This window comes from Pelodiscus sinensis, chromosome 1 (assembly GCF_052426305.1).
Source record: "Pelodiscus sinensis isolate ZL-2025 chromosome 1, ASM5242630v1, whole genome shotgun sequence".
Taxonomy (NCBI): Eukaryota; Metazoa; Chordata; order Testudines; family Trionychidae; genus Pelodiscus; species Pelodiscus sinensis.
Genome location: NC_143052.1, coordinates 304,606,950 through 304,631,608, shown reverse-complemented (window position 1 = coordinate 304,631,608; position 24,659 = coordinate 304,606,950). Strand labels below are relative to the sequence as shown.

General features: G+C 42.5%; 1 protein-coding gene across 5 annotated transcripts in view; it reads left to right on the top strand.

Annotated features, from left to right (window-relative positions):
• SACS (sacsin molecular chaperone) overlaps positions 1-24,659 on the top strand; it is a 164,752-nt gene that overhangs the window by 102,836 nt on the left and 37,257 nt on the right. For all 5 annotated transcript variants that reach the window (XM_006138876.5, XM_006138875.4, XM_089775516.1 and 2 more), the window contains 4 exons: positions 6,377-6,462; positions 14,327-14,438; positions 19,668-19,814; positions 22,393-23,875. In XM_006138876.5, coding sequence (XP_006138938.3) covers positions 6,377-6,462; positions 14,327-14,438; positions 19,668-19,814; positions 22,393-23,875 — 1,828 coding nt within the window. The remainder of the gene's footprint in view (positions 1-6,376; positions 6,463-14,326; positions 14,439-19,667; positions 19,815-22,392; positions 23,876-24,659) is intronic.

The window sequence follows — 24,659 nt, the reverse complement described above, 5'->3', positions numbered from 1 at the left end:
AGTGCAGATTCCAATGATTGGGAAAGAGAGACTGCCTGTCACCAGGGAGATCTGGAGCTTTAGCTGCACCCCAGGAGATCTTTGCCTTCCTAGATATGGAGTCACCCCATCCATTGGGCCCCATCACTTCTACAGAGATTTTGTCTCTGCTAAGGGATATACCAATACAGAATCCAGTACAGAATCCCTCACCATTCGCACCAATGCTATACATTCTTCCACTAGCTCTGATGGTACCATCATTAGAATCGTAATCCTCTTCCTCATCTCATGAGTCAGAACTGGGAGAACCACCACCCTTATCATACCACTTTTATGCACCATTGCAGAGGGCACCATATCCATACTCTCTGTACTCTCGCAGCTACCATAGAGCCACTGGTACCCCATGATGTGGGGACCTCCACAATCTCTGTTGAATATAGCCTACTGGCTATATTGGGGACTTGGGCACAATAGCCCCTCCACCCAAGCCCACCTGATCTGTAAGAAAATCATCACCTTCCTCCCCTTAAGGGATCCTACAGGCATATGTAGGTGATGGTGAAGGAAAAGCTTTTTAGTCTGGTCCCAGCAATTTCACTGGAACTAGCAAGGTTTCCTTTTTTCTTTCCAGACTAGGTGATGGCTACATCATCCCCTTCCCCACTGGATGGCTTTAGGCAATTCCAGTAGCTGTTAAGGAGAGTCATGGGAGAACTTGAGATTACTTTGAAGGAGATGCAAGGCTCCCAGCACAAACTTCTGGATAGCCTTCACATCTTGGGACCTGCAAGAATAGTGTTGTTGATTAACAAAGCCTTATTGGAGCCTGCCATGACTGTATGGCACATCCTTACCACATGAACAGCCTACCCAAAGGAGTGGGGAATTGCTATTATGTTCTGACTAATAGCTCTGAATTTGTGTTCTACCACCCATTTTCAAATGTCCTCGATGTCCAGCCTGCTACAAAAAAATCCAAATAGCAACACCCTGGATCTACACCAGCAGATAAGAAGAGCATCTAAATCTTGTAGGATATAAAGTATTTTCATCTTCTAGCCTGCAATTCAGGATCATGAATTGTTGGGCATTGTTAGTCAAATATCCTGAATTACAGTAAACTTGAAAAGTTTGCTGATAGCTTTTTGCATTTATCACCAGGTCCTTTTGTCTCCAGCCTATCTTCCTCTACGAATGTTTTTGTGGACTCACTCAAAAGGCATTTAATGATTGATCAAAAATGAAAACTTCATAATTCAGTAGTGCACAAAATCTTCACCTGATGGGAAACCCTGACCAGAGACCTGTTTGTTTCACAAATGAATAGCAAACACACCGCATTCTGCTTCAGGGGAGCCCTTTGCTACTGCTCCCAGGGAATGGTTTCCTGTTCTTTTGGTAAGCTCAACCCACCAATGCTTTCCCTCCACTACTGTTGCCAACTTGGGTGTAGCACAAGATCTAGTGAGACAAAATCACAGTCATTCTGATTATCCCCTACTGGCTTAGACTATTCTGATTTCCCAATTTCATCCGCATGTCATGCCCATCATTCCCATCCTCAGCTTCGTTAATCTGTTGACCTAGTGCAATGTTAAGATCAGGCATCCCAAACCACATGTGCTTCACCTCAGGACATGGTATTTGGATAAGCATCTGCTTTAGAATGAACATACTTTTTGACTGTGCAAAACATTCTCGCCAGCAACAGGAAGGACTCCAATAGCTAATGTTACTGAGCCAAGTTTCTGATCTTGGGCTCAGTAACGAGGAACTTTACCAGAACTGGTGGAGATCCCCTTCATCCATGATTATGGTCATTCATTAAAGTCATCATATATTACCCTCAGTCCTTTAAGAGTCCATTGAGCAGCAATTAGTGTGTTCCAAACAGAAGGTTATTCTGTCTTCATGCATACACTAACTCATACAAACAATTGAACTTGTATCTGGTTCTCTCCATGCTAATGAAGCTAACTCTGAGCCCTTAGCATTGTGCTCCATGTCTCTCTTTTCCATGAAAGTTGCCTTCCTTATTGCTATAATTCCTCAAGAAAGGTTGGTGAACTAGAGCTTTGATGGCACTCATCTTTCATGGTTTTCAGGAGGACAAAATCTCCTGTGTCTGCACCTCAGAGTCTTACCAGAGGTGATCTCCCAGTTTCGCATCAGTCAGTACATTTACCTCTTTTCTTTTCAAAGCCACGTGCATCTGTAGAGGAACATTAACTCCTTTCCCTTAACGTCAGACAATCACCAGACTTCTACTTGCAGAAAATGAACTCGATCAAGAAATCCTCTACACTGTTTGTTTGTTGCAGTAGTAGAGACACTAAGGGCACAGGCTGTCTTCATCCAGAAAATCTCTAAACACATTTTGAGTTGCACTAAACTCTGCTATTTGATTCTATGTGCTATTTGAACAGGCACATAGGTTCATTCAGAGAAAGCTCAGGCTTTGACCATGGCCTCGCTTCAGGACATGCCTATCATCGACATATGTAGAGTGGCCATGTGGAGCTCTGTTCACACCTTGTCAGTGCGCTATGCCTTAATGCAGGACTCCACAGTAGATGCCTCCTTAGGCATGTCAGTTCTCTGGACAACCATTCCATCCTCCTTCCCATAACCTTCTCCAGCTTAAGTACTATGTGTTAATCACTCTCAGTGGAATTTGATAAGGACCATCACTCAAAGGAGAAGAGATTACTTACTTGTAACCGGAGTTCTTTGAGATATGTGATCTTTATATGTATTCAGCTTGCCACCCTGGGAGAACCAATCGAGATAGAGGGATGATATTTGAATTGCATATAGATTCCTTGCCTTCTTTCTTTGTGTGGGGGAGAAAAACCATGAGTTGATAGACAGAATGATTTAAATCCAGGCAGGACTATCATGTCTCCAAGAAATCTGAGTTATGGGAAAATTGGAAGAGTAAAGGGAAAATTGAATCTAGTTGTGTTCAGGGTAATTTTTCTTTATTTTATGGTTTGATTTGAACTGTTCTGTTTTAAGCTTTGCATCCCCTCCCCATTTACTATCTAGCATTGTGCCCAGAGACTTTTCTCTGTGTTTTCATTTGTTTTCCTTAGTTGCTTTGTAACCTCTAGAAATCAAGTATGCTTTATCAAGTTTATCTTTCGTTTTGTAATAAAAAAATCAGTTTTTTAAGGTGATTTAATTCTCGTGTCCTGAAAGGTCTGTCTGTCTGTGTTTATCTGCATGCCTCATACTGAGAGCATGGGACCCTCTTCATACCAGAGACTGCAGCTTGTTTTTCTCTTTTCCATTATCAAGCTCTTTTGAGACAAAAGAGCTTGGGGTACCTCAAGTGTTCACCCCTGGTTTTCGGGACAAAATCACTTGATGGTGGCAGCTGGTTTGTTTGTTTATTTCTCAGAATCAGGGAATTTGTCACTCTGGGAAGTTTTGGTAACCAGTGCCTGTAGCGTCAAGGTTTTTAAGCTCTATTGCAGACCCCTATCTTCTGCACTCCGAGTGCCAGAGCAGGGAACAGCCCTGACAACCCCTTTCTCCAGATAACTTATAAATAGGTTGAATAGGATTAGTCCCAGTACATACTCTTGGGGGACACCACTAGTTACTACACTCAATTCTGAAAACTTACCATTTATTCCTACCCTTTATTTCCTGTCTTTTAATCAGTTATCAATCCATCAGAGGACCTTCCCTCTTATCCCATGACAACTTACTTTATTTTACTTAAGAGCCTTTGATCAAAGGCTTTCTGGAAATCTAAATACAGTGCACTATATTCACTGGATCCCCCATGTCCACATGTTTGTTGACCCCCTCAAAGAACGCTAGTAGATTAACAAGGCATGATTTCCCTTTACAGAAACTATCTTGACTTTTCCCCAACAAATTATGTCCATCTATGTGTCTGACAATTTTATCCTTTACTATAATTTCAACTAATTTGTCCAGTACTGATGTTAGATTTAGCGGTCTGTAATTGCCAGCATAACCTCTTGAGCCCTTTTTAAAGATTGGTGTCACATTAGCTATCTTCCAGTCATTATGTACAGAAGATGATTTAAAGGATAGGTTACAAACCATAGTTAATAGTTCAACAATTTCACATTTGAGTTCTTTCAGAACCCTTGGATGAATGCCATTTGGTCCCAGTGACTTGTTACTGTTAAGTTTATCAGTTGTTCAAAACCTTATCTAATGACACCTCAATCTGGGACAATTGCTCAGATTTGTCACCTAAAAATAATGTGGCTCAGGTTTGGGAATCTCCCTAATATCCTCAGTCATGAAGACTGAAGCAAAAAATTAATTTAGTTTCTCCACAATTACTTTATCGTCTTTGAATGCTCCATCTCGATCATCCAGGGGCCCCACTGATTGTTTAGCAGGCTTTCTGCTTCTGATGTACTTAAAAAACATTTCACTATTACTTTTTGAGATTTTGACTAGCTGGTTTTCAAACTCCTTTTTTGCTTTTTTTACTATATTTTTACACTTCTTTTGAAACAGTTTATGCTCCTTTCTATTTTCCTCACGCAAATTTAACTTCCACTTTTTAAACAATGCCTTTTTATCTCTCACTGCTTCTTTTACTTCGGCTCCTCCCCAGCACTACATGTAAGCCTATCTGGATGTTTCAAGAGATCTGAAACCTTTGCACCAGGCAGGCAAGTCTCCATACGGTTCTCCCAGTCATCACAAACCCAGCTATCTATGTTTCTAATGATTGAATCCCCCATTACTAACACCTGCCTTTTCTCAATGACTGGAGTTCCCTCCCTTGGAGAGGTATCCTCCATGCAAGAGGATACCATAACATCATCTTGAAGGAGGGTCCCAGCCAGTGTTCCCCGTAAGCTGCATGGCAGCACAGCTTCACAGGTGATTAATCAGCCCTCCCAGTCAGTCAGCTCAGTCATGGAGCCCTGAGTCTCTGACTGGCTGGGGCTGATTAATCACTTGTGAAGCTGTGCTGCCCAGCAGCTTAGAGGGAACACTGGTCCCAGCTATGGGATGGTTTCCTTCTGCTTCAGTTGAATGTTCTCCTTCCCTGAGTCTTTCACCCTCTTGAACACCACAGGGGTGTCTGACTGGAAGTGGGACAGTTCTACAGCATCCTGGAAAGCCTCATTTACATACCTCTCTGCCACCCTTAGCTCCTCCAGTTCAGCCACCATGGCCTCCAAAGCCTGTACACGTAAGGCCAGGAGCTCCTTGCATCAAACACACACATATGCCACCTGTTCATAGGGCAGGTAATCATACATGCTACATTGGGAGCAATAAACAGGATAGCCTTCAGGATAGCTGCTGGGCTTCTGCCTGCATTCTCTCCTACAGAGAATTAGATTATTGATAGGGTTTTTATTTAAATCAGGTAGTTTTGACTTTAGTTTAGTTTAAAATTTTAAAGAATCTCAAGTGTATCTAACTCCTCTTCCAACTCCCCCTCTAAACTCCTTCACGAAACTCCCTGTTAGCTGCCCCTGTTCGCAAAGCTCCCTGGTCACTTAATAGCGGGCTTTATATAGATATAAAGATAAAACACCTTTAAAAAGCAATCCTGTCAGGTTACTTGTGAGTCTGATGCACAATCAATCATAACATGTATGAAAGCTTTGCCCTCAAGTAATCAAGAGTCCAATATTGAGTCTTTTGATTCTGAGATAAAGCCTGAACACAGGTCACATTTGTAGACAATGCCCAATTACCCAAAATAGCTAAGTACAAAATGTACTGTGAAGAATTACAAAGGGATCTCACGCAGTTGGGTGACACAGCAACAAAATGGAAGATGAAATTCAGTGCTGATAAGTGCTAAGTACCTTGCCAACCCCTTGTGTTGGATGCTGGAGTACGTAAAAAATTTCCCCCTACTTCTTCAACACCATAATCCAGTGGTGAATTGCTCAAGTTTCCTGTTAAATAAGACATAGTTCCTCTGAATCATGGAGCCATGTTTGTGTCAAGCGCTTATCATCTTAAATACTGCCAGCAGCAGCTTTAGCACTTTTGAATTTTAAAAGTGCAGCTTTGGTCACAGGCTAGAGCCTGAATTCAATAATGCTGATACTTTCTGATGTACATCTGCTGGTGGAAGTAGAATGTACTTGGGTAAGACTAGATACCCTATAGAACTGAAGCAGGCAAGATATTTTGACATATGGAGCAAAATATAACATCCTTTTTTCATATAATTTTGTCTGAGGGCTAGTAGCACCACATACTTATTTTTTGTGTGTGGTGGGAGCTTTTTATGGAATTGGCATCAGGCATTGAATTAATTTTTTAAAAATAATTTTGTGCAACCCAGTAATCACATAAGTATAGTATAAATCTAAAATTAAATCCAGTAATGTAAAAATTGTTTGCATTTCTTTGTATATTTTAGGCCGATTTGGTCAAACAACTCCACCACTTGTTGATTTTCTTAAGGACATTTTAAGAAGATACCCAGAAGGAGGACAGATTCTTAAGGTATGAAACAAATGTATTTATTATTGTTAAGTAAATACATATCACAGATTAATGTTGTTTTAAACATTGTTCATTATGATGTAGATTGTTTTAGTTAATGAGATTTTTATTCTGATATAAGAATGTTTATTTTCATAATTTTCCATTTTGGGGGCAGCGGTAGGTGAGTCTACAGTTACTTGTTTTTTAGATTATGGCCTATTCCTTTTGCTTATTAGAAAATAACTTTGTATTTTATAAAGAATGCAGCCATAAACAATTGATCTTTATTGTATACTTTGCAATAATTTCATGTTGATTACTGAAACAAAAAAATCACAATGCATCTTTTTTGAGGAAGCCAATTGTACCTTTAAAATGTCCTAGTTAAATGAATATTCTTTTCCAGTGCATGTTGTAATAAATAAAATAGTAATATGAATAGAATTTTTTTAACCTATTTTAATACTGTATCTGAGTAATTAAAAACAATTGCTGCTCTCACTTCTCTGTAGTGTTGATATAATTTGGAAGATGAATTTCATTAAGTTTTATTCTGAAATCTATGACATCCTCTGATTACTTAAACAATCTCCTTCTGTTTAATCGGCTGTCTCTCTCTTTAATATATCAATGCAGTACCATAAAGTAACATTGTTTAGATTATAAGTGCTTTTAAGCAGCAGGGATATAGTGTCTAGTTTTATATTAGTAAAACAGCTATTACACTTTTGGAGCAATACAAATAATAATGAATCCATCAATTTCTCCACTCACAAGCAGTGTGGACGTTAAAGAGTTTTTTGTGTAAAAAGGAAACGTCCACACTGCTTGTTTAAGCGCAAAAACGGCTCGGAATAGATTATGCAAATCAAGTGTGACAATATGCTAATCAGCGCTTCATTTGCTTTGCCTCTTCCGGCAAAAAATGATAGTGTAGACAAAATGTTAGCGTATAAAGGAAAGAAACGTAGCATTTGGCCTACATTATGAGATTTTTTGGATATATCAGATAAAATTATTTGCTGTGGAATAACCAATAGTTTTATTACTTATATTGTCATCACAGAGTTTCAGATATCCTGCCTTGTTAACAAGAATGAGACAGTTCATACCTGCATTAGGATTTATTTTTCCCCTCTCCACATTTATTTAGACATTACCACATTGGAAAGTTTTCTTTGCAACCATAAGGGCTAGAAACATTTTTATTTACAGTAAACCGTTGCCATTTGCGGTGTCAAATGGTGGTGCGTTCCTGGCACCACTGTGAATTGTGAAATTTGCGAATACTTGAGGCTCTTGGCTCCTGGCCCCCCACGGTGAGTTCCCTGTGGCTTCCAAACTCACCATGGCTTCTGGCAGCCACAGGGAACTCACCGCAAGGGGAGCTATGGTGAGTTCTCCATGGCTCCCGGCCCCATAGTAAGCTCTTTGCGGCTCCTGGCCCCCATCTCCCCTCCTGGACCATGATGGGAGAGAGACAGTTCTGTGAAGCATGAAGGTCTACTGTATTTTTGTTAAGTGAAAGCGTAAATTGTGAAATAACTTGATTAAAGCAAATGATAAGATGTATCAGGTCTTTCATTTCTGTAGCACACAATGTCCTGGTAGTGTTTCTGGCAGAAGGCCCTGACAAACCAGTCATTTGTGCTTTTTTTTTTAGGTGTTAAATGCTGGTATTCCTGTGAATACCTCTAAACTGAAGCTCTCAGGTGTCTATGATCTGAGTTAGGTTCAGGAATTTTTAATCTGTTCTTACAATGTTAGGAGACAAGATTCTAAAAGTTTTAAGCTGCCTTGTGTATATTGATTTGTTTGAATTGAAGATTGTTAAGGAAGTATTGACAGAAACTTTTTTGATTTTATTTAAATACATAGTATTGGAATGAAACAGCAAAAAATGTAGTGCTTTCTGAGGAAGTTCCCCAGAAGGAATGCAAGACTGTAACTAATCACATAGATACTATAATTCTTATTCTAATAATGATAGTACGGGTTAAACCTCTCTAGTCCAGCGCTCTCAGGACCTGACCAGTGCCGAACCAGATAATTTGCCAAACCACGGGTGGTCAGTATGGTCTAGCAGCGTTACCAACACTTCCACTGTTTACTCAGCTCTTAGAAGACATTTTAGGAGTAAATTTGAACTAAATAACAGCACAGAACACTGAGCGCCAGGATTGGTGGCTATAAACAAACTTCGGGAGACTCGGCCACATCTGTGGTAGGTGGACAACCAGCTAACTAAAATCATGCTGGACCACAGATGTTGCTGGACCAGAGAGTGCTGGACTAGAGGGGTTTGTAAGAACTTAGGTGATCTGTCTGTATTTTTACAAGGTCAGACCAGAGGACTAGATTAGAAGGGGAGAAAGGCAGCTCTAAAAAAGCTGAAAACACTCTCCTAATTAGCCAGAGCCTACTTCAGGGTTCCAGGGCAGCCCTGACCTGGAGTTATCAGGGGCGGAGTGAGAATGGTGGTTGCAGGGCTGGGTCAGAGAAGCTGATAAAGAGAATGGCAGCAGCATTGCCAGAGACAGTGGGGAAAGTGAGGGACTCCATCAGGGAGTGTTTGGGCTCCCTTCCCCAACTATCCTGGAAGTCCAGCCGGTAGCTGGGGAGGACTGGTTACCCAACCCAGGCTGACTGGGGGCATCTGCCCCATTGCCTCTTTTAGCCAAGGGACAGAAGCCCAAATGCCGGAAAAGGCCATGGGACCTGTGCCACAGTACCTAGACTGCTGAATTGTGGATTGAACAGAGGTCTGGGATACGAAAGTGGGACTAACCTTGCCACAGTATCTTCTGGCACCATTGTTGATAATGTTTATGAGAGCATTTAAGCACTACATGCAGAGATTCTACATGTGGCTGTGACTATTTCTCTTTCTTCTCCATCCCTCTATCTTTTAGCATGCACTTGAGATTGTGTTGACAATAACAGCAAATAGTCTATGGTGTATTTATTTAAGTTTGTTTTCTATGGGGCTTACTCCAAAATTAAATGCACTTTAAGCATAGTCAGACCTGATCTATACTGGCAGAGAACATTGGTGCAAGATACTGCAACTCCAGCTATGTGAATTGCGTAGCTTGAGTCAGTGTAATTTGCACTGATTTTCTGGGGCAGCCCCACGGTGGGAGATTGATGGGAGAAACTCTCCCGTCGACTTCCCTTACTCCTTATGAATAATATCTTCTTTTTTTCTTTCCAGTCTACTCACTATTCCTTTCTATGCTGCCTCCATGCTTTCTTATATATTGTCTTTCTGTCAGTAGAAAATATCTACCATTCTTGGCCCAGGTCCACCACCACAAAAGCACAGAACCAAAACAATCCTATCCAACTGGCGTCTGTCTTTGCACATGTTTCTCAGCAGACTAACAGTGAGCAGTAGCACGGTCGATAGGGGCACCCTCAGCGTTCGATTTAGCGGGTCTTTATTATAACCACTTGTAAACATCTATCAGGCCAGTCGGCCCGATGTTGAACTCTCTACATCGCTCTCATATGTCCTCCACCCCACCCAGAGTCCTCTCACTATCAGCCTTGTTCCCTTTTCTGGTCAACTCTGCCATGTGGCGGCCTTTAGTCAGATCGTGCACTGTCGCTTCCAGGACAACTGGTGGTCTAGTCTCGGGTTGTGCCACGGGGAAAGCGGGGTCCGGGCCCACCCCCTCCCATGGACCTCAACCCAAGGCCCTAAGGACCCAGACTTAGCTGCAGTCCGGTCCGGCTGGCGAGGTGTTTTGCCATAACATGCCAGCCCACGGGCTCCCTTTGCCCACTCTGGGCCACTTCCTCTCCCCGCTCCTGGAGTCCCGTCCCCCAGTGCAGGCACTCCCGTCTCTCACCTCCGGCGCTGAGAGCGCTCTCGACTCTCCTGCCTCCCCGTCAACACCGTGTTTAAATCCCCCCACTGGCATCTTTCTCCAGGGGCTCCGCCCCTTTCCGGCGTGCTGTCACCTGTGCCACCAGCTCCCGCCCCAATTACTGCTCGCCCTGCCCTCGGGTGGCTGTGGTTCCTGGTGCGTGCGCCATAGTGAGCCTGTGTGGCGGTGGAGGAGCCACTGCCACACTGCCGATACTCCATCCCCGGGGTCGCCACCGAGGCGGTGATCGGCGGGGTCTTCGGTGCGGGGTGGCTCTACCCCGTCACACCGCTAAATCGAACCTGGAAGATCAATCACTGGATCATCGATCCTCCAGTAAATGGAGAGGTGTCCTCAGGCTTAGCTTTTTTGTAACTTGGAATCAGATCTACATCACAATGACAGTGGGAGTAGGGAAGATGAGAGCTAATTAGCATAATAGAATCATAGTTGTAGAAGTTTTAAGGACACCATACATTTAGTGTTCTAAGGATTTCTCTGATAGTATTCATGAAATTGAAATAAAAAAAAAGAGTTTAAGGACAGCTGTCAGATGGCAACTCAGGAGAGTACTGCAATTTCAAATGTGAGATAAGTATGTAACATTTAAGAGTACTCCAGACCAGTGGCACTGCTATGGGCACCCGCATGGCCCCACAATACGCCAACATTTTTATGGCTGACCTGGAACAACGCTTCCTCAGCTCTCGTCCACTTACACCCCTTCTCTACCTACGCTACATCGATGACATCTTCATCATCTGGACCCATGGGAAGGAGACTCTGGAAGAATTTCACCATGATTTCAACAGCTTCCACCCCACCATCAACCTCAGCATGGACCAATCTACACGGGAGGTCCATTTCCTGGACACCACGATACAAATAAGTGACGGTCATATCAATACCACCCTATACCGAAAACCTACCGACCGCTATACTTACCTGCATGCCTCCAGTTTCCATCCCGGACACACCACACGATCCATTGTTTACAGCCAAGCACTGAGGTACAACCGCATATGCTCCAACCCCTCAGACAGAGACCTACACCTACAAGACCTTCAACAAGCATTCTGTAAACTGCGATACCCACACGAGGAAGTGAGGAGACAGATTGACAGAGCCAGACGTGTACCCAGAAGCCTCCTGCTACGGGACAAGCCCAAGAAAGAAACCAACAGAACACCACTGGCCATCACCTACAGTCCCCAGCTAAAACCTCTCCAACGCATCATTAGTGATCTTCAACCCATCCTGGACAATGATCCCTCGCTTTCACAGGCCTTGGGAGGTAGGCCGGTCCTTGCCCACAGACAACCCGCCAACCTGAAGCATATTCTCACCAGCAACTACACACCGCACCATAATAACTCGAACTCAGGAACCAATCCTTGCAACAAACCTCGGTGCCAACTCTGCCCACATATATACACCAGCAACACCATCACAGGACCTAACCAGATCAGCCATACTGTCACTGGTACATTCTCCTGCACATCCACCAACGTAATATATGCCATCATGTGCCAACAATGCCCCACTGCTATATACATCAGCCAAACAGGACAGTCCCTACGTAAAAGAATCAATGGACACAAATCTGATATTAGGAATGGCAACATACAAAAACCTGTAGGGGAACACTTCAATCTTCCTGGACACACAATTGCAGATCTAAAAGTAGCCATCCTGCAGCAAAAAAACTTCAGGACCAGACTTCAAAGAGAAACTGCTGAGCTACAGTTCATCTTTAAGTTTGACACAATCAACTCTGGATTAAACAAAGACTGTGAATGGCTTGCTAATTACAAAAGCAGCTTCTGCTCTCTTGGAATTCACACCTCCAGATCAGCTGCTAGAAGTGGGCTTCATCCTCCTTGATTGGATCCACCTGGTCATCTCCAGCCTGATCCTGGCCTGCATATTTATTCCTGCCTCTGGAAATTTCCACTACATGCATCTGACGAAGTGGGTCTTTGCCCACGAAAGCTTATGCTCCTACACTTCAGTTAGTCTATAAGGTGCCACAGGACTCCTCGTCACTTTTGCAGATTCAGACTAACACGGCTACCCCTCTGATATTTAAGAGTTAGTTTAATAAAATGTTAGGGCTGTTGTGTTTTTGTGCATGATGTAGTTTTTACCATTCCTAATGTGCTGCTGATGAATCTGCAGCTTGATACAGGTAATGAATATTATGTAATATTTTCTAAATTAATAAAAATCAAGTTATCTAAAAAATTACACAAAGTGTACCCTCTTAGATGTTGTAAAGTGCTGTACTGATCTGTAAATTAACACATTTTAACTATCCAATTTGCATCATTGTTTGAAGAAATATGTGAAGAAGTATCAGTGAGAAACTTGATTTAAATCAATGATTTTTTGATTATTTAAATCCTGGTTTAAATCAGTAATTAAAATCACTTCGATTTAAAGCACTCCACCGTGTTAGATAATTGCTACTATTGATTATTAAACTTATTTTACTGTCTGTTCTTGATCAGACTCATACTTAATACCAAACTTCTGGCATTCTTTATAAATTCTCATAAATAAAAAACATGCATCTGTAGCAAATCTCTCATACCTACAGCATACTTGAATTGTGAATGTAAATTTCTGTTTTTATGAACCCTGTGCATATGTTGAGCTATGCCTACAGAACTCTGCAATTAAGCTCGCTTTTACAATCTAATTATAAAAAAGACTTTTAGGCCTAAAAGAGAATCTTGGCTAAAAGATGTTTTGGTGCCTGTGGTCCAATAAAATAAAAAAGTGTATACGGCTATGATCATGCAATGCTTACTGATGTGCTACACTTTATTACAGCTTGGGCTTGGACCTCCTCGTCCAGCATTCTTGGGACTTGACTGGTCCTGAACAAGGGGATTTGCTGGACCAGGGGAGGTCCCTCCCAACATGTCCCATGCTTAATTGCTGCCCTTTGCTAGGGTTCCAGCCCGGCACCACTGCTGCCTGCTTGGATCTCCAGGCTGGAGCTCCTTAGCTGCCACTGGGTCTGGAGCTCTGCAGCCTCTGTGGAACCCCAAGCTCTGCAGCCAAGGCCAGAGCTCCTCAGCCATTGCTGGACCCTGAGATCCGCGGCCACAGGCCAGAGCTTCCTGGCTACAGCCGGAGCCAGAGCTCCAGGACCACTGCCGACCCTTGCTACCTCTCGTCCATGGGCAGAACTGTCTACTGTGCCATCTGCCCCTTCGCACCTGTCTGCTCTGGCTAATTTAACAGTATTGCAGCTAATTGTCACTCACATATTATCCTGAATTGTGTGAAAAATATTTGTCTTTTATTATTACAAGTATGTAAATAGAAACATAGTCTTAATCACATATGATAGAAAACAAAATATAGAAAAATAAAATGTCATTGTTCATGTAAGGGGGTAGGTCTAGGGAAAGAGGATGCTTCAGAGTCCTAGGGGTCACTCCCTTTTAATGTTCTTCCTTATCTCCTTTGTTCTCAATTGTTATGACTGTTCATATATTGAAAAGATGCTCCCTTCAAAGACAGTAGTTGCCGCTCTCAAGGAAATTGAAGAGGGGGGTTATTGCAGAATAATACAAAGGACTCCATACTTGTGAGATTCATCAACCTGAGGCTCAACACAATGCCACTGCATTGCTACTTGCTTGATTCTAATCTGAAAGTTACTGTGTAATCTTATCCCCATGTTTATATGCTCCATTACCGCTAGACTGTTGTGTTAACAACATTTGTAATAGTTTAATAAGTTTAAAATGTAATGTGTACATGTTTAAATTTTTGTTTGAATATGACAGTTGCCCTCTAAACTAAAATGTAGACATGTCTATTTTAATTTAATCAAATTGGAGAATATCACACTTGTTCAAAATTAATTGAATAAAATTTTTTAGATGTGACTTTTATAATTTTCTACTGTCAAGTTTGGAAGCCATGATTATATTATTAAAATAATTTTATGCCTAATCCTAACTTTAATAATTTGAAAGTTATTTTGTTGTCAGGAACTGATCCAGAATGCAGAAGATGCTGGTGCCACAGAGGTTAGGTTTCTGTATGATGAGACTCAATATGGAACAGAATCTCTCTGGTCAAAGGATATGGCACAGTACCAAGGTAAGTGTGTGTGTGTGTGTGTGTGTGTGTGTGTGTGTATATCTATCTATCTATCTCTATATCTCACATTTTCCAATATGTCTGCGTGAGTCCTAGTGGTTCAGTAGTCTGTCCTTTATGGCCAGTAGGGCACCAATTGAATCCACGTGCTCAAAGACAAAATTTGACCATTATAAACAACTATTCAGATTTGGATTCCACAACACTTTGAATAAATCTAATAGTTAAGTGAGCAAGTAATCAATCAGCATACACAAATTAAATCTACCAATAATCTATAACGTTAGGGTATGTCTAGACTACATGGCTCTGTCACCAGAGCCATGTAGATTAGTTTACTACATATACCCAGATGAAGCGGTGTTTTAAATAATTGCAGCTTCATTTAAATTAAAATAGCTGCCGTGCTGAGCCGATCTGCTGTTTGTCGGCTCTCTGAAAGGCAAAGGCACAAAATGAGCTCAAACTAACTATGGGAATAAAGGGAAACAAGAAGACTTTTTATAAATACAATAGAAGCAAGAGGAAGACCAAGGAGAGGGTAGGCCCACTGGTCGGTGACGAGGGAGAAACAGTAACAGGAAACTTGAAAATGGCAGAGATGCTTAATGACTTCTTTGTTTCGGTCTTCACCGAGAAATCTGAAGGAATGCCTAACATAGTGAATGCTAGTGGGAAGGGGGGTAGGTTTAGACGATAAAATAAAAAAAGAACAAGTTAAAAATCACCTAGAAAAGTTAGATACCTGCAAGTCACCAGGGCCTGATGAAATGCATCCTAGAATACTCAAGGAGCTGATAGAGGAGGTATCTGAGCCTCTAGCTCTTATCTTCCTCTTCGTAGCCCTGCACCTCCTCACCCTCCTGCAAGCTGACGCCAAGCATGTCTTGGGCAGACTTGATGACCACAGTGGGGAAGTTGGCCACCTCTCCACCCCCAGAATGTCATCCAGCTGGTCATCGTAGTAGCAGGTGTGAGGAACTGCTCCTGAGTGTTCACTATGCTTCTTGGCCTTTTGATAGAACTACCTCAGCTCCTTGATCTGGAGCCTGCACTGCTCAAGGATCCTGGTATGTCCTTTGGCCATGAGGCTGGCAGTGATCCTGCCGCAGATGTTAGCATTCCATTTCTTGGTGCAGAGGTTATGGAGGATGGACTCCTTTCCCCCACACCTTGATGAGATCCAGGATCTCCTGTGCACTTCAATCTGGAGCTCTTCTGCAGCTGTGGGCAGTGGAGGCCAGGGGAGCGCTCACAGCCATCACAGTGTCCGAGTGAACGTTGGGGGTATTCATGTTGTGATGTGCTATGTGCTCACCAAGGACTTGCGAAGCTGGACACATGGGACTGACCCTTCTCCAGTTTCTGGGACTTTTAGAGCTCAGCAGGAGGAGAGCCATCAAGATGCAAGGTGTGGCTAGAGTGGTCATAGTGGACAGCTGTAGGAGGCCTCCCAGAGGCTAGTGGGGTTGGATTTCCCTAAATGCAGCATCTACACTAGCATAATTTCAGACATGCATGGTCAGGAAAAGCATTACTCTTTGTGAAATCAGAACTACAGAATTTGAATTCTGCAACCCCTTACGGCGGAACGACATGCTTGGTAGTGTGGACTCATCACAGATAAGCAACCGTGGGGGGCTAAATGCAGGGTAAAGTCCTAGTGTAGACCAGGCCTCTTAGATTAAAGAAGGCATTAACATCCTTCATTGAAAGGTAATTACACACTATAATCAAGTTATTTCTCAAACTTCTTTTGATAAGCTAAACAGATTGAGCTCTTTTAGCCATTTTCCATTTCTTCACTTCTTTTTATTGCACTTTTCTACACCTTCTCTAGTTTTTCAACATCCCTTTTAAAATGTGGATTCCAGAACTACATGTGATATTCAGTATTGATGTCTCCAGTGTAAGGATGTTAAGTATCAGGTAATTAACTAATCAAATAGTTGATGCATTTTGCTAGGGCGCCTCCGCCTTTGAAGGCAAAAGTGCCGTGTGGAGCCTGGGATCAGCTGGTGGCTTACTGACCCCAGGCTCTGTGTGGCACTGCCTCTTTGAAATGCTGTGAGGAGTCTGATGCTGGGCTCCCCAGCGTTTTAAAGTGGCAGTGCCGCACAGAGCCTGGGATCAGCTGGGGAATCCGCAGGTGATCCCGGGCTCCACACGGTGCTGTCACTTTGAAATGCTGCCACGAGTCTGACACTGGGATCCCTGTGGCATTTCAAAGCAGCGGCGCTGCACAGAGCCTGTGGTCAGCTGGGGACTCTCCAGCTGCTCCCGGGCTCTGTGCAGCACTGCCACTTCGAAGTACCCACTCTTCTTCCCCCCTCTTACTGCCTCCATCTGATAGAGGCAGCAATTGGTGGGGGCCGGGGGAGCGACTAGTCCACTATCCTATCAGCTGTTCAATAAGCATTTCCTTACTGGATAGTCGTCTAGTTGACTAATCATAGAATCCTAGGGCTGGCAGAGACTCAGTAGGTCATTGTGTGCAGCCCCAAATCCTTCAAATCCCCAAATCCTAGTCCTTCAGGGTATGTCTACACTACAGCACTAATTCGAACTAAGCTAATTTGAACGAGTGCAACTAGACCTAAAAACTAGTTCAAATTAGCATTTTGCTAATTCGAACTAGGATGTCCACATTGAGTGGACCCTGAAACGAGGTTAAGGATGGCCAGAAGCAGTGCCGGCAGGGCATCAGATTAGGACTTAGAGCATGGAGCTGCTGTCTCAGGCTAGCCGAGGGCTGTGCTTAAAGGGACCTGACCCCCACTCCAGACAGACAGTTCTCAGGGGTTCCCCGCTTGCAAAGCAGTCCTGGCTTGGAGTACCCACACTCGGCACATCACAGCACTCGGCCATCAGCCCGGCTGCACTTGCCGCAGGCTGCCATTGGGGTGGGGGTCAATCGGGGGGCTTCAGGAGAGCTTCCACCCCGAGGAGCTCGCAGAGCCACCCAAGTCCTCCCCATTGGGGGCTCGTGCCCCATTCCTGCCTCACCTCCTTCCACTTACCCCTCTCTAGCCCCCCTTCCTGATGTACAAAATAAAGGACACGTGTGTTCAAAACTGGAAACTCTCTTTATTGAACAAAATTCGGGGAGACTGGAAAAAGGAGGTGGGAGAGGGGAAGAGAGAGGGTGGAAGAGGGGAGGGCAACTAAAATTATCAGGGGTTTGGAACAGGTCCCATATGAAGAGAGGCTAAAGAGACTGGGACTTTTCAGCGTAGAAAAGAGGAGAGTGAGAGGGGATATGATAGAGGTCTATAAAAACATGAGTGGTGTGGAGAGGGTGCATAAAGAAAAGTTCTTCATTAGTTCCCATAATTGAAGGACTAGAGGACACCAAATGAAATGAATGGGTAGCAGGCTTCAAACTAATAACAGAAAGTTCTTCTTCACAAAGCAAATAGTCAACCTGTGGAACTCCTTGCCACAGGAGGCTGTGAAAGCTAAACTATAACAGAGTTTAAAGAGAAGTTAGATAAAGTCATGGAGGTTGGGTCCATGGAGTGGTATTAGCCAGGGGGTAGAAATGGTGTCCCTGGCCTCTGTTTGTAGAAGGCTGGAGATGGATGGCATGAGACAAATGGCTTGGTCATTGTCTTCGGTCCATCCCCTCCAGGGTCCCTAGTGTTGGCCGCTGTCGGCAGACAGGCTACTGGGCTAGATGGACCTTTGGTCTGACCCAGTATGGCCATTCTAAGCTCAGGGCTCAGGGTCGGGGGGTCTCACTGGACCACCCTGATTTTCATGCAAACCTGCTCCTGGGTGGCCAGGCTGGCAGCTATCCTGCCCTAGACAGCCACTTTCCTGTGCCTAGTGCGGAGGTCGTGGATGAGGTCCACGATCTCCGCACTAGACCAGGTGGGTGCCTGCCTCTTGCGGACCTGGGCAGGCTCCTGGGAGCCGCCAGCCTTGTCCCGGGAAGAGGCGGATGGCTGGGTGGCAGCGGGTGGCTGGTTCGTGCCGTGCCAGGTGCAGGGTCAGCTGGCTGGGTGCTGGCAGGCTTGCACCTGGCACGGGCACCGTAGCCAGACCGTGCCCCTTTAAGGGCTCCGGGGCCGGGAGGAGGGCAGACGAGTTTCCCTGGTGGTGCCCAGAGTGGCCACCAGGGAGAGCTGAGGAGGGCTAGCCTCCCACTAATTCGAATTAAGTGGCTACACAGCCCTTAATTCGAACTACTTAATTCGAACTAGGCATTAGTCCTCGTAGAATGAGGTTTACCTAGTTCGAATTAAGCGCTCCGCTAGTTCGAATTAAGTTCGAACTAGCGGTTTGCCTGTGTAGCGCCTATGAAAGTTAATTCGAACTAACGTCTGTTAGTTCGAATTAACTTTGTAGTGTAGACATACCCAGACATCCCTACTTCAGTGCCAAATACAGAAGTAAATTTGCCTCCCTGCTCTTGGTCACTACTTCCCTTTTGTAGATCCAAGAATTGCATTAGCTCTTTTTGCCATAGTATTATACGGGGATCTCATATTGTTTGTCCACTTTGACCACTGAAGCCTTTTCAGTGTGTCTGCTTTCCAGTATACAGTCCCCTATTCTGTGCATATGGTCTACATTCTTTGTTCCAGTTGTATTTCCTTGTACAGTACTAGGTTATATTAAAATATATTTTGTTCACATGGATTCATAAAGTTATCAAGATCATTTTATATGATTGTCCTTATCATATTTACCACAGGATTCTGAGAATTATTGAAGGAACTAAGGTGGTTGGGGGCTACACAGTTATTTTTATAATCTGGGCTCAGAAAATTCATTGTTATGAAAAGATTCTTGTAAGATCCTCATGGTCACTGCTTTCCTGAAGTTTCTGAAGCTCTTTCTCAACATGACCTGCATTTATCTTGTATGACAGAAAATGGCGGTTTGTGAACCAAAATTATATGGTGTGTGTTAAAATGTTCATGGAAATGATCCAACAAATCAGTGGATGGACTTGCATTTCTGAAGAGGAAGAGAAGAAAATATGTAGTTAGGGATTTTTTATTTTGCAGAAATTCCTCCTTATCTCTTTGGACTTTTTCAACAAGTTTTAGTTTAATTTCTCTAGTGCCAGTTTGAGTTACAACTTCCTCATTACATTTGCAAATCCATAGTTACAATTCAAAAATGTTTTCTTGATTTAGTAAGTTTATTTTCTGGAGATTAAATGAGTGGCCCAAATGTGTTCTTTTTGAATTGCCTAATGTGTGCCTATTTATTTTTCAGGGTCAGCACTTTATGCGTACAACAATGCAATTTTTACCCTGGAAGACTGGCACGGCATACAGGAAATAGCAAGAAGCAAAAAAAAGGATGATCCCCTAAAAGTTGGAAGATTTGGAATTGGGTTCAATTCAGTCTATCATATAACAGGTACTATGTGTAATTTTTAAAAATAAAAATATTAACTTTAAGATTAATTTAATCTCATATATATTTCAGACATGAAGGGTGTTCTGTGAGTGAGACTTTTGATATTGGAATTTACTTAATCCACTCATGGTCTATCACAGCCCATATTTTTTTAATCTTCTGAGCAATAAAGCCCGTATTTTTTGTCAGCTGTTTAGAGGGAGTGTAGGTTGAGAATAGGAGAGTTTTATTGTATTATTGATGCTATATTTTGCTGGTGATGTCAAGGCCTAAGGGGTGAGCAACACTATGGCTTATGGATACACTGCAGGCTTTTTGCGCAAGAACAGCTGATCTTGAACAAAAACGTGTGGAGCGTCTACACAGCATGCGTGTTCTTGCACAAGTAAATTTACAGTTAAGCATCAGAAGAGAGGGCTTCTTGTGCAGGAGTTATTCCTCTACCCATGAGGAATAAGTCCTCTTTCTCAAGAGCTCTTGAGCAAGAAGACAGCGTAGACAGGCAAGAGGGCTTTCTTGCGCAAGAAACCTCTAAAGCTAAAATGCATCAGAGCTTTCTTGCACAAGAGAGCGTCCACACTGCCATGGATGCTGTTGCGCAAAAGCACATCTCTTGCACAAAAGCACATGGCAGTGTGGACGTGCTCTTGAGCAAGACCTTTTGCGCAAGAACTCTTGCGCAAAACAGTTCTTGCTCAAGAAGCCTGCAGTGTAGACGTAGCCTACATGTTGTATTGTTATTTGAATTATACATTTTATTTTATACCCAGAGCATAAAGATGGATGCCAAACAGACTTTCATACATTTAAATAAGATACAAAAACCAAAGACTGAAGCTTTGTGCCATTTAATTTTTGTACTATATGTATTTAAGGGAAATGTGAAATTCAGACCAATAAACAATGCTAATTTTGTCTCATACCAAAAAAGTACTTTTCTCAGTCACATGCAATTTGCAATTTAACTGGAGGATGTTCACATTGATTCTATAAAGGGAAAAGAAACTAACGTAAGTCCTAATATGTTTTTCCAAAAACTAGTTGCACTTAATTGTGGGCATCTTTCCTTGCCCCTCTCCCACCCATTTGGCTCTTTTATTACTGCAGAGTGCTTCCTAAATTCTGTAGGATTGTTTTACCATTTAATTTGGTAGTTCTTTCTTCCATTCATATATGTACTAGGGCTGTCAATTGACCTGCGTCAACGCTTGCGATTAATGCAGGACACGATTAACGCTTTAATTTTTTAACATGTTAATCACAAGTGTTAATGCTGCACTGCCCCTTTGAAGTGCCACTCCTGCACTTCAAAGGGGCAGCTCAAGTGGACTCGGGGATCAGCTGGGGACTCCAGCTGATCCCCAGCTCCGCTTTTGCAAAGTCCCTTTGAAGTGCCAGAGCGACACTTCAAAGGGGCTTTGCAACGTGAAGCTGGGGATCAGCTGGAGTCCCCAGCTGATCCCAGGCTTCTAATGCACTGCCCCTTAGAAATGGTGCTGCGTTGCTGCCCTGTTGAAACGCCGCTGCAGCGTTTCAACAGGGAGGCTCACGCGATTAATCACGATTAAATTTTTTAATCACTTGACAGCCCTAGTATATACTTTAAATTAGTAAATTCTGTGTAGAAGAAATCTCTTCTAAATTTTTTACATTTTGTACATTTTTTTCACTTGCACTCCCTAAAAGTTTAATAGATTTATTGTTATTCTGTTGTGGTTATGCCTCATGGAAAATTCATAGTTATTCATTCTGTTGGAGCATGTATCCGTACAATACTGGATTATTGTAATTCAAGAAGATGGCATGGGAAAAAAAGGCAAGTATAAAAAACTAGTGTTCAATATCGAGAAAATATTTTGTTTCAGAGGCTAGTATGTCAAATGTTTGATCAAATAAAGTTGTTCACAATGTCATTTATTTCTTATCCCTTTGATAAAGTTATCCTGTACATCATATGTAAGTCTAAGTTTTTGTCATGGATATTTTTAGTAAAAGTCACAGACTGGTCACAGGCAATAAAAAGAAATTCACAGAGGCTAGTGACTTTTACTGAAAACATTCATGACAAAATGGGGATTTCTATGGTCCACCTCCACTCGGAGTGGTTCAGAGCTTTAGGATCCCCCTACCTCCTTCAACAGCTGTGAGCTCAAGAGTTTCCCTGTTGCCTGCGGCCACCAGGAACTAAAGAGTATCCCCACTTGTACTCTGGTGGGGGTATCCCACAGTTCCTGGCCACCACAGGTCATGGGGGTACTCTACACTTTCAGGCTGCTATGGGCTGAAGTCCCGGAGGTCACTGGAAATCACAGATTCTGTTACTTCCGTGACCTCTGTGAAAAAATCATAATCTTAATCATAAGATATTTTATATAATAATTTCTCTTTTAGAGTATGAACAGTTGTCCATTAGTAAGATTGGGTTTTTGATAAATAAGGGCAATTTATAATTTTAAAAGTAGAATATAATTGATTGTAATGGTTGAAGCTGTTTAATTTGTGGATAAAGTAGGATATTTTAGCGTCATTCATATTTGCTGTTTAGGGTTATTCATATTGTTGGATTTCACTTGTGCAGATGTCCCTAGTATCTTCAGTGGTGACCAGATTGGAATGTTGGATCCCCATCAAACACTTTTTGGACCCCATGAATCAGGCCAGTGTTGGAATCTAAAGGATGACAGCAAAGAAGTTAGTGAACTTACAGACCAGTTTGCACCATTCATTGGTGTATTTGGTAGCACTAAGGAAACCTTCAAGAATGGAAACTTTCCTGGTACATTTTTTCGTTTCCCTCTTCGCCTGCAGCCTTCCCAATTGAGTAGCAATCTGTACAATAAACAAAAAGTTCTGGAGCTTTTTGAATCCTTTCGAGCAGATGCAGATACAGTCCTGCTGTTTCTGAAAAGTGTGCAAGATGTTTCCTTACATGTTAGAGAGGCTGATGGAATTGAGAGACTGGTCTTTAGAGTAACTGCTAGTGAGAACAAGGCCTTGAAACATGAACGACCCAATTCCATCAAGATTCTAGGAACTGCAATAAGTCAGTATTGCAAAGGGGTTCCAAGCAACAGCATAACATGTGTCACATACCATGTAAATATAATCTTAGAAGATGAAAGTGTGAAGGATGCACAAAAAACATCTTGGTTAGTATGTAACAGTGTGGGAGGTCGAGGGATATGCAATGAACTAGATTGTTTGGCTGATGACTTGAAGTTTGTCCCTACTATTGGAATAGCCATGTCTTTATCAAGTAATGGGGAAGAAAAAGGAGCTGTAGCAGAATTTTCAGGAAAAGCATTTTGTTTTCTTCCTTTACCTCCTGGTGAGGAAAGTAAGACTGGTCTCCCCGTTCATGTTAGTGGGTTCTTTGGCCTGACTGACAATAGAAGGAGTATCAAATGGCGAGAATTGGATCAGTGGCGAGATCCAGCAGCTTTATGGAATGACCTCCTTGTGGTGAATGTCGTCCCGAAAGCATATGCCACTCTCATTTTGGAAGCTATCAAGAGAATGGAGACTGAGAAGAACTCAGATTTTCCTTTGTCATCTGAGAGAATTTATAGACTATGGCCTGAAAAGGATAAAATCAGGGTACACTGGAAACCAATCATAGAACCTCTGTTTAAAGAGTTGCTACAGAATGCAGTTATTTACTCTGCTAGCAATGACTGGATAAAGGTGGAGCAAGTATGCTTCTCAGAAATGGATGACAGCTTGGAGTACACACAAACTGTCCTTAACTACCTCCAAAGCTCAGGGAACCAGATTGCTAACGTACCTGCAAACATTGCTAGTGCAGTTAATCTTTCTGAATCTAGCTGTAAAACTGTGAAAAAGGTGACTCCTGCTGTAGTACGGCAGGTGTTGAGGAAATCTGGACATTCTGGCCCTCCTGAAGAAAAGCTTCATCTCTTGGAATTTGTGCTTACTGATGGAGTCTACAGTGAACTTATTGGATTGGAACTTCTGCCATTACAAAATGGAAATTTTATTCCATTTTCCTCATCTGTGTCAGATCAAGATGTAGTTTACATAACCTCAGAAGATTACCCAAGGTATGTTTAACATTTTGAGTGTCGGGTTGAAACACAGTTTAAATGTTTTCAAGTCTTACAAACTGTCATCTGCTTATGCCTAGTGAATTTAGAATAAGCTTGCCATAGTCTTTATTTTTTACATAATAAAATAATGCATAAAAGGAACCCAAGTAAATTTTATATAATTTTCAATTTGAAAGATTTTAAGGTTGTGTGCTGTCAGACTATAAAGAATTATCAAATCTTATAGAAAATATACACCAAGTTGCTTTTCCCATAATACCTTTCTTCTGAGAAGGTTAGGAGAAGGCTGAGCACATCATCCTAGTAGAGTAGCTGTTCCTAGAATCTGTGAGTGGCATGGCTAAGGATTTATTAAAAGGAAAGGTTTAGATGACATTAGTCTTTCCCACATCCCTTAGTTGTTACTATGAGACAGTTTAAAATTAAATACATGTATGGCTAGCTTAAAAAAAATCTATTACACAGTCAGTATAGTGGCTCCACATACTGGAGGCTAGTTTAAGGGGCTGTTACCACCTGCCCTGCACCTGTAATGAATGATATGCTGCCATGGCTGACAGCTTAGAGCCAACATATAAGCTTGTATGCAACACCCTTGCTTCCACCACATAGCTTCAGCAGGACACCAATACCTCCCAATTGTGAATTTTTCCAAAACTGCCTCTTTATAGTGTCCATCCATGTCCTGTAACATACACAGACGTCAATAAGCTTGTTGCTCCTTTAAAGAGACAACACACTGCAACTCGTTAATTTAATTGAGACTTACCAAACACTC